Source organism: Lonchura striata, chromosome 1 (genome assembly GCF_046129695.1).
Source record: "Lonchura striata isolate bLonStr1 chromosome 1, bLonStr1.mat, whole genome shotgun sequence".
In the NCBI taxonomy this organism is placed as follows: domain Eukaryota; kingdom Metazoa; phylum Chordata; class Aves; order Passeriformes; family Estrildidae; genus Lonchura; species Lonchura striata.
Window position 1 is genome coordinate 46022981 of NC_134603.1, and position 10770 is coordinate 46033750.

General features: G+C 45.3%; 1 protein-coding gene across 1 annotated transcript in view; it reads right to left on the bottom strand.

Moving 5' to 3' along the window:
• The window catches only part of TAF4B (TATA-box binding protein associated factor 4b), a 70418-nt gene extending 60200 nt beyond the window's left edge, over positions 1 to 10218 (bottom strand). The window contains exon 1 of the mRNA XM_031504021.2: positions 9945 to 10218. Coding sequence (XP_031359881.2) covers positions 9945 to 10218 — 274 coding nt within the window. The remainder of the gene's footprint in view (positions 1 to 9944) is intronic.
• Between the last annotated feature and the right edge of the window lie 552 nt (positions 10219 to 10770).

Here is a 10770-nt window from a genome sequence, read left to right on the forward strand (position 1 = left end):
CACCACATAAGACAAGCCCGAGACATTTCTGAAGGGGAACTTCCCCCAGGAATTTCCTGAGATGAACCAGCTGGCATTTGTGCTCCAGTGGAGATACACCTTATGTTGTTACTACAGGTGAAGCTGAAGTTGTCAAGTTAAGCCACCATTTTGATTACAAGGTTTCTAACCGAGCTGCTCAACCAAACAGCTCTTGGGAGCTGCTGCTTAGGGAATAACCTGAGGAAATGAAAATAAGTCTTTTGCTCCTATAAAATACAAGCTAAAACAAACCACAATGAGACCAAACTCATTTAAGAGAACACAAGTCACAGAAGCTGCCTTCATAGAAGGGTAAATTTATCTTATTTCGAAACAAAGAGCGCCTGCATCAGGTGTGTTGCCAATCTTAGTAAAGCACACTTCAACCCAATTATAAAAACAAGGCTAAACAGGAACTTCCAGGTCTCAAATCAGTAACTAAACAACAAAAATGTTTTAAAACAACAGTAATGTGTCAGAGGTCTCTGTTCTTAAACAAATCCCATTCTTTCACTGAACCATTCAAAACAAAGCAATAGCTCTTAAGGAAGTTATTTCAAGCTAAGACCAAGCTTTAAAGGGGATGTTTTAATAGGAAACTAAGTGGCAATTAAAAAGGAATACTGATTTTAAGTTTCTTTGACTGTTTAGGATTATTCAAATTTTGGAAAATAACATACCAAATACTACTAATCCATGCAACAGGAGAACACACAGTTTCTCTCTCTAAAGCCATTCTTTAGGAAAAAAAAATCCTGTTTTTTCCTCTTAAATTCCATTTATTGAGCCCCACAGAATAGGCCACTTAAAAGTTTTAAAAAATACATTACAGGACTGAAGAAGACAGACCAAAAGAGGGCATTATTAGAGATGTAGACTGTTGCAGCAGTGATTCTATCAAGGTGCATTATGTCAGTAGGTTAGCTGAAAAGGAGTGCTAAACAGGCACAAAGTGTTAATGAAATACTGGAAGACAGTAATTTAACTTCTACATGATTGACATAATCCTTCTAATATGAAGGGGCTGTAATGTTTTCAGATTAAGTTTGGTCTGTAGTACACGCAGGAGAACTACTTATTCCCTATGAGCCTCACTCAGTACCTGAGTTTTCCTAGATGTCTATGCAAACACTGTAGTGGAGATGAAGAAACAAGGACAACAGCCCAATTTGGAGGCAACACCTAGCTACGCATCACTGTTTTAGGAATGAAGCTACAACAGTGGTCTAGAGGCTACATCAAGTTACCTCATCACAGGCTCTCAATAATGATCTCTTAACTTCTGTTTTTGAATGCAATTGACTTCAGACAACAGATCTTTTGTGAAGTCACAAAGATTGCCTGGTTTAGGTTTTTCTTGGGAAAAACACCTATGATTGTTCTCATATTTCCCAGATAAGCAGGGCAGAGGGCTCATCAACACTATATAGGGTCAAGATAAGTTGTTTAGCATCTACACTACAGCCACAAAACATTTTACTCCATACAGCAAATCATTCCAACCTTCAGAAGTCAATTCTAGCTGATATAAGAATTCAGAAATGTCCAACCCACAATCAAAAATTGCTATTGCAGCATCCAGAATCACTCACCACACATCCAGGCCCTCTACCAATTAATTCCATTCACATTTTTTTTCAGAAACTAAGTAATTACATTTCTCAGAAATCACCCTCTGTGCTCATTCCCTTTGTTCCAGGGAAGCTTCTAAACTTACGGATCTTCATAGTAATGGCTCAGGACCAGTGCCTAGCATGTAGATATTACAGAGTCACAATGAAATGTCAGATTTTGAATTCCAATGAAAGACACCTTCTCTGCCTGTGGATAAGGAAATCATTAATTTCCATGTCAGGAGAAAAATTCAAAGGGCATAACTCCCCATATTCGTCCATGCTACAGAACACAGTCTATAGACAATGTTATACCTGTAAACTCTTTAAAGATATTGGTGGCATCTTTGCTAGCTAGCTGCACAATCTGCACTGCAGATTCATGTAGACTCTGGAACACAACTTTCAAGGCTGATGTCTGACATCCCACCTTTTCAAAGCCAGTGACCAGCTTTCCTTACAGACATCACTGTCCAGCTGACAGGACAGTTCCACCAGCATTAACATTTCCCAGACTGTCTGGGCTGCTGTGAGCAGTGTTTTAAACAGCCACCATGTACACACTAACAGCTCGAAGGGTTTACAGTCCTACAGTCACAGCCTTTGCCCCCAGTAACTCAAATTTTTCTCTAGCTAAGCATCCTTCTGTGCTAACAGCAGGCACCAGCTCCTGAGATAGCCAGTACAGACAGAGGCTTTCCAAGCATAGAGGGCCAGGAAAGGCATGATGACATCTCTTCAAGACAGGATGGAGCAGACTCTAGTATCCTATTGTTTAAAACAGTCTGGAATAATGGACACCACACATCTTTCTAAAGATGTAAGCAAAGTCCCCTCTCCCTCCCTTACTCCAGGAACTAGACATGAAGTGCTAAAACTGCAAAAATCTGAAGCCAAGTTTCACACACTGCTCAACCAGCTGTTGGAGACTAGCTGCTCATCAATGAATTTTGGTGCCCAGATGGATATCTGTTTAACAGTCTAGCAACTGGGCCCCCATCATTTTCACATTTTCTGATGCCTTTTCACGGAATACAGGCCCACATTTCAGCGTTAAAAAAGTTCTCCTTGACTGCACATACAGATGAGCTTCTTTCCTTGAGAATACATTTATATCCACATAATTTTACAGTTATAGTAGAACTCTGAAGCAAAAGCATAATTGTACAGCCAACAATAAAAAACCCAACCAATAGGTTTTCTGAGCATTGTTACAAGATGACACTACTGTTTCTATTTGGATTCAGAGTGTATTTATTACACTTGAATCCCAAGAGGTGTTATTTTTATTGTGTGTAGGCATCAGGGATTCCCAGCCAATGCTGTGTACCACAAGGCAGAGGCTTATTTGATATTGTGATAGCATCTAGCTCTTGTCCTTGGGCCACGCCTTTCAGCAACTGGGATAATTTCCCATCAGCATTTCCCCATCACATCTTTGTAGTTTGCAACTTTGCACCTTGAGGCTTGGTTGCTTTCCTATCAGACAGTTCTAGGACTGTCTACAGTGAAGATGATCTGATTTGAACATTTTCTGGGACCCAAATTACCTCATACAGGAGTTTCAAATATTTGCTGGGGACTCAGCTGATGGCAGTGAAATAGTACTGCAAAGGAGCAAAGTGACACTTCCTTACTCTCAAGACAATTCCTACTGCACTGAAAGAAGCACTGACTCTCTACACCACAACCTCTTGTGTACTCCTAGGATTCACTGGAGTGAAATTCTTCAAATAGCAAGTTATATGTTTGGCACAGTGCAGTCATATATATATACAGCAGACAGCTTTCTAAGGACCAGAAGGTATGCCAACACCCTGTACTTACCATTTCTGGAACAGCCATTTAGCTGTTACAGAGAAATCTGAAGCTGAAATGTTGAACTAAAAATCTTAATTTTAAACCAAGAGTTGCTCAAAACATCATTGGTGTTTTAACAAAAGACAAGATCAGCCCCCTTTAAAGCTCTGTTTCACTTAAGTAAGAGGTCAGTTAATTCAGATTAATTTTACAATGTGACATTTGTTTCCTCATTGCTTACTTGAGGACCAGAAGAAAGCTGAATTCCACTTATGAAAGTGCAAATTCACTCCTCGGCTGGATGGTTTTTCACTTGCAAGCAAGGGATCAACACTGAATTTTAACACTGATCGCCACCTTGCTCTAAGTGTGATGGAGCAAACAAAAATTATTGCAGAAGACAGCAAAACCTTCATGGGAAGCATTAACTTCTGTCTACACAGATATTGTGGAAACTGTCACTGCGGAAAATGTGTAATATTTATTAAGTGCCTAGTATGCCAGCTATGTATAAAGGTGTTCTGAGTGCACTAATCCCCTTCAACAGAGAACACTGGCTGCCCCACTGAGACTGCCTGGTATGCACCACCCACCAGTCAGCTGGACCTGGCTTCCAGGACTCCACTGGGAACAGGTGGCAACTGCCACTGGGCAAGCTGCCGGGGTAAGTCTACAGGTGCTGTGCCAACCAGGGCATGCTGTTTCATCCAGTTGTTATCTAGCCTGGATATCCACCCAAGGAACTCTGATTTCCCAGGCAACTCCTAGGAGCAGCCAGTACTAATGAAAGCATCTCCTCTGCCTCCACCAAACTGGAAGTGTGCACTGGAAGAAGTCTGCAAACACAAGCTATGAAAATTAAGTGTTATAATACGGTTGGACTGTTCTTACAGCACAGTAAGATCACTTGAGCTTCACCAGTTCTCCAGCCTTAACAGACCCTAGATTTGCTCATTAGCAACAAGGATCTTCCATCTATTGCCGTTACCCCACTTCAGTTGCAATCAGAGACTATTTCCTCAAGATACTGGTGGAAAAGATCTGTTAGTGGACTTTGCTCTAAAGGTGACCCAGATGGCAGAGCAGACCTTAATCCTGACCAACTGAAGAGTAAGACACTTAAAAACATCTATGGTGATCTTCTCCATTTTGCAAATTATACCTGGTTTTCTTCTGACATCAATTTTCAGAAAAATCGCTTCATGCAAAAAGAATTCTAAAAAAAGTATGTGCCTTTTGCTTTTGTCTAAATGTTAATGCAGTAATAATTATTAATCTTTTATAGTTATCAGAAGTGTTGCAATTGACATCAAAAGTAGCATATACACATATCTGTAAATACAATCCTTTTCACTAGGCACAGCACAGACTCCAATCAAGTGGCATAACAAATACCTGGTTCTCTAAAACAACTTTAAAAACATGGAATGGTTACTCAAAATAACAGCACATGAACTTACCTAGATTTTAACAGCATCTTTGGGAAAAAGAATACTGAAACATAATTAGTGCTTCATCCAGCTCTCACTTGTGTGGATGATGCTATTTTTTACTGCTACAAGCTGAAAGGTCCTTTAAATACTGCACAAACAGAGATCATGCTCACGTTTTCTAAGGATTAAAAAAAGTTTACTATTCACCAAACTGTAGCTGCAATTCTTTGCAATACACTCCAATCAATGGTAAAAGTCTGAAGAGCATTTAACATTAATTTTACTGAGTATCATATTTCCATGCTTCAGTATTCCGAATGCGTCTTTTTTTTTTTTCTGTGTGTGGGAAACAATATATCTAGACATTAGCTTTACATCTTCTGCCAAGAGTTAAATCTTAATTCCCACATTGCTGTGCATTTAATCATATGAAGACATTATTTTGCTAGACACACTCACTCCTGAAAGCAAAATCAAGTCCTACAGTGCAGCTGAAATTTCAACTAGTTACAACACAACACATTTCCTCACCGTTATCTAAGTTTGACTTAGTTCTTCTAGCATTGTTCAGCCCTCCTCAGAAAAAAAAAAAAAGTTAATCAGTGTCACCTAATGTGAATAGAGAAGTTTGCAGAGAATCTATCCCCTGCTAAACAGAGGATGTTATTGGCGTAAAAAAAGTTACAAGCACTGATTATTTAGCCCCTTCTGGTCTAACCACAAATACTATGCTCAGACTTCATGGGATTATCAACATCCAGAAACTGCATACTTTAAAGGAATTTCTACAGTTTTCTGCCTGTTGAAACAAGAAATCTTTAGATAGCCTACTCCTACTCAAACATAATATAAATTAAGAAATATTTTAAAATCAGCATTCCCTCCTATTCTAAAGCAACGGACCAGATACAAATATGAAAAATATCAAATTCCTCATATGGTTTTACCACTGAAAAACCATAGAAACAACTAGAACATGATGATGGAGATTCACAGCGCTCTGCATGAGATGTATTAGGTCAACTTTGAAAGCAGAAGGCAGCAACATCCAAATGTTTATCAGCCCTACCCTCTTACCTTAGGTTCTACAGACAATTAGGAGAAACTCGACAAGACCCAGCTCCATACCATCCCACTGCAGTTTTGGAATATCTACACCAGTTCTCTCCTTCCCACCCACAGGAGTCCACATGCTGCCTGCCTGCTTCACGCCACACAGCCCAGCCACCTGACACAAACAGTGGCTGTGCTTTCTGAAGTTACCCACTATCAGCCTAGATAAGCTGCAGGCAGTGGAAAACCTGCCACAGACGAGGCAAAACATCCAAGCAAAGACAACTGAGCTGCAAACAGAAACCAGGAAGCTGAACTTGCTGCTGTTGCCCTGTAAGTCAGGTGTAAAGGAAACTTTACACAGAAACCATGCCTTGCACCACACTAGTGAAATTACAGCACACTCAGGGCACCTTTTCTTTGCTGACACCGTGCTTGCTCAGCCCCACCAGTGTTAGCAGTAATGGAAAGCATAAAATAGAAATACACGCACCAGAGGCAGCCAATGCTACAGTGGAGAGTGATGGCAGCTGCTGCCATAGCCCTACGTGGCATGAGGTGAGGTTTTCAAAGAATTTTCCTGCTTTAAGCAAACTGAAGGTAACAGTGGAGGATCCCTGGCATCTGGCTCAGTTCTGTACTTTTTCATCCCATCAGCAGAGAAGCAGATTTATCTTGTCCTTTCAACACCTGCTTGTAATGAGCATTCCAGGGCCAGGGATAGACTGAAAACACAGACAGAGAAGTGACAAAAACCTAACTTCAAGAAAAGCAAACAAAAGCAAGAAAAAACATTCTTTTTGGTTTTTTTATGCTCTTTTTCTACCCTCCACTTCTCCAAAGCAGTGTGGGGCCCAAAGACACTAAGGTGAACTACAGACATTTGTCACGGTCCTTGTCTCTCCCTTCCCAATTATTTCCTCCTGTTTAATAGCACAGCCCATCCATTTCTCCTCCCCATTAAGCTCCGGTTAACCAAGGACACAATATCTTGTTAAGCAGATGGTCCATGACATGAGACTTTTGCAGGTTTGTTCACATCAGCACAGGCCACATGGAGCTCAGCACTGAGGCAGCGCTGTCCTCACCATGCTGCTCTGCTCTCTGCAGACCCAGACCACTACGTGCAAAGCTTCTGAAATGCTGCTAGCCTCGCTGCTCTCGTCAGCAAAGAGGGCAACTGAGGAAAGGTCCCTTAAGTAGATCGAATTCCCTTCATCTGGGAGGACATAGCCCAACCATTGAGTCTGAGAGCTGATGGTAGCACAGTAAGAAGACCAAACCCACCCCTGAAATCTGATCAACTGAGTCCTAGTGAGTGCTCAAACCTCCGGTGGTGGTCAGCCAGGGATGGACTGGAGCAGGAGGACGGCCTTGGGTATCTGCAGCACTGCTCTGACAGCTGGCTGCCCCACTGAAAACCAGCACTTTGTAGAGGAAATCATAGGAAGGTGACCATGAGCAAGCCTGAGTCCTTCAAGACCAAGAGAACTCGTAAAGCACAGTTGTCCTTCCTGGGCAATCAGACAAAAAGAGGCACTTAGCAGATGGGCAACCTGTGCTCAGGGACACGAGGAGTCAGCCATTATCTAGTCATCTGCTTTTCCCAATTCCTGGCTTTACTCTGAGCAAGAGGAAAGGGGAGGTAGAGACAGAAAAGAAAGAACAGCGTAAATCCCAGTTTTCCATGAACCTCCACTGCCCTCCAGGTCACAGAGGCAAACACAGCTCCGCTGGTGCCCTTCCTTCCCCAGACTGCAGCGCCATGGAAGCAATGCCCACTCCAGGCCACAAGCAGCTCATGAGTAACTCAGCATGACCAATAAGGGCAGTGCTGTCCAGCCTTCCTGAGAACAAGCCACCTCAAATACGGCCCTTTGAAACTCAAGGGAAGGATGTTTTCTGTACGCATTTTTCTTAACAGGTGCCACAAAAGATGAATGCCATGATTTTAAACCTAAGTGCAGTCTCCATTCTGTATTTTATTCTGTATAGCTAGATTTGGCGGTTTATTTGAAATAAAAAACTTTTCAAGCCTAGGAATTTGGTGGACTATTCCACTTCCTTTTTTTAATGCTGCTAACTCTTGTAGCTTTAATGCTATCTTGCATTTTTTATTATTAATTAAAAATTGAGTCCACCTAGAAGACAGAAGTAAAATACTAACATCTTTTCAAGACAGAATGCATTTTTATAGAACCTTGCAACAATTACATAGACAAGTTTCCCTGAAACATTGATCCATTTGAAATCTGACATCTAGTTTCTTCTGAAGCACTGAAGTCCATGCAGTTATTCTTATTTACAATGCTGCAGAGTACCAGCACCTCTGAACTTCTGATACAGAGACTGCATTGTTCCAGGAGCAAGGAAAACAATCTGATGCAACTGAGGGGTAATACTGCTTTTGCGACATCTGCTTCCTACCACAATACAAATCAGATGACATTTAACACTATACCTGAATGCAATCAAACCAAATCTGCTATAAAAAACCTGTAAGTTTTGATAACCTGAAGTTCCCAAACCACAGGCAACTCACATGATCATCCACCTTCACAGAAAGGTGTTTAACTCAATATCAATACATTCCAGAAAGCAAAAGTATTAGATAAAAAACCTGAATACCTGGGAAGCCCTGCTACAAGAAGTTAATTTATTTCCATTATGGTTCATTTCAGAGGAAAGTTGGCAAGGATTTAAACTCATCCTTGACTGCTGTTACCCAGACATTACAGCATCATGAGTGCTGGGAAATCTACAGTCAAACTGACTGACTAAAGACTTTTTTTTTTTAATTAGCATTATATATTTTCTTGGGAGGTGCATGTCTTTTATCAAAGACACTGAGATTTTTAAAAAAATGAGGAAAGAAAAAAAAAAAAAATATGCACTACCAGCACAGGGATTACTGTAAAGCCAGTCATCCTTTTCAGCAATATCCAACCTGAAAGTAATTGCAACAGATGCTCCAACAGCAGAACTGTCCTGGCAGGAAATAATTATAGCATCAAATAGCAATGAAGTCATTACATATCTCGGGGTCTCAACAGAGTGAGATCAAAACTACTGGAAGCAATGTCCCATTTTTTTTTAAAGCACTTAAATACAGCCCAACAGGGAGAAGTGGGAAGTTCAGAACCAACAGCATCTTCTTCCTCTTAAGAGAAAGTGCAGGTGGAAGCTCTTGCTAATCCTCTGTTGCTATCCAAGTATTAAGATGCCTGTATCAGCATTGAGCAATTCCTACGTTATTTTCACTGCTGCTATAGGAAGCACATCTATAAATAGGGCGGTATATCTCCGAACCCTGATGTTTCACACAGAGGGTTTATAGAAAAGAAGGGTTTCAAGGAGCAACACGTAATGAACTATCAACTCTGTCCTCTTTAGGTACGGCAGTATTTTGTTCCGTGAACAGTCGCATGGGCCTGGTTGTGCCGGTGACAAAAATTCCCGCGGGACCGCCCGGTCGGAGGCGAGTGCTGCGGCCTGACCCCTCCGTAAGTTACGGAGCCGCTCTGCAGCCGCCAGCCCACGCTCACACCCCCTCCCCGAGGTACTCCTTCATCCAAGTTCCACTAAAGCCTCGAGCAGCCTTTTTCAAGTCACATATAAGGGCAGCTTAGCTGAGTTTTTGGTTACTTCTGCTCTTCGTGCTATCCACCAAAGTAAGAAGTTGCCTTTATCCAGAGACTTCCAGATCCATCCTCCAGACAGGCTGTAAGCATCCCCAGGGCTACCCGACTGAATCTAGTCTCAGTGCCCATGCCCGCAAGGCAGACTCACACGCCGGTTCCCAGAAGTTTGGGGCAGACAAGCAGCCCGAAACACGCACCACCACTACATCACCCCCACCCCCGCCGCCCGCCGTCCTTCGCCGCGGCTCGTCTCCAGCAGCAAGGGCAGCGCGGCGGGCTCCGTCCTGCCCACCGCCCGCCCGGCAGCGACGACCGCGACATGCCGGCTAAGTCGCGACACGGGACGTGCCCGCAGCCGGGGCAGCCGGGGAGGGATCACTCACCTGGGGGCAGCTGCAAGTTGGCCGGCAACTGGAGGGCGGCCGTGGGCGGCCCCTTGGGCGCCACCGGCCGCGGGCCGCCGGGAGCGGCCCCCCGCACCGCCGGGGTCCCCGCGGGGGCGGCCGCGGGACGCGGCGGGGCGGCAGCGGGGCCGCCGGGCACAGCGGCGGCGGGGCGGCCCCGCTCGGGCGCCGAGCCCGCGGCTGGGGTGCTGGCGGCCGCCTGCTCCGGGTGCCCGCCGGGCATCAGCCTGACGGGGGCCGCCGAGGCGCTCATGGAGGAGGAGGCGGCGGGGGCACGGGGGGCGGCCGCGTCGCGCAGAGCCCCGCGGCGCCCCGCAGCATCGCGGGCGGGGTGCGCTCAGGCGCTGCCCCGGCCGGCGGCTCGCCCGCGGAAACACATGGCAGCACCGCTCCTCCGGCTCCCGGGCGCCGCGCACGTGGGCCCGGCCGGCCCGGCCTCCCCTGCCGGCGGCGGGAGGGCAGGAGGGAGGGAGGAGGGAAGAAGGGCGGTCCGATGCCGCCAGCGCGTCCTACTGCGGCGGCGCCCGGCCCGGCCCCGCCGCCCCTTTCAGCCCGCCCGTATTTATGGAGCCATGCGGACTCCAGCGCCCGTGGCGCGCTGAAGTTGGCGGCAGCGGAGAGAGTCCGGGCGGGCGGAGCGGGACGCGCCCGGAGCCCCGGGATGGGGGCGAGGCGTGGGTGGCCGCGGCAGAGCCGCGGAGCTGCTCCTCCCGCCCTGCCAGCCTCCGGCCCGCCTACCTGCGCCAGACCACCCCCGGCTGTACCTGGGCTGCAGGTGCCCTTGGGCTTCCATTTAAAACAGGAG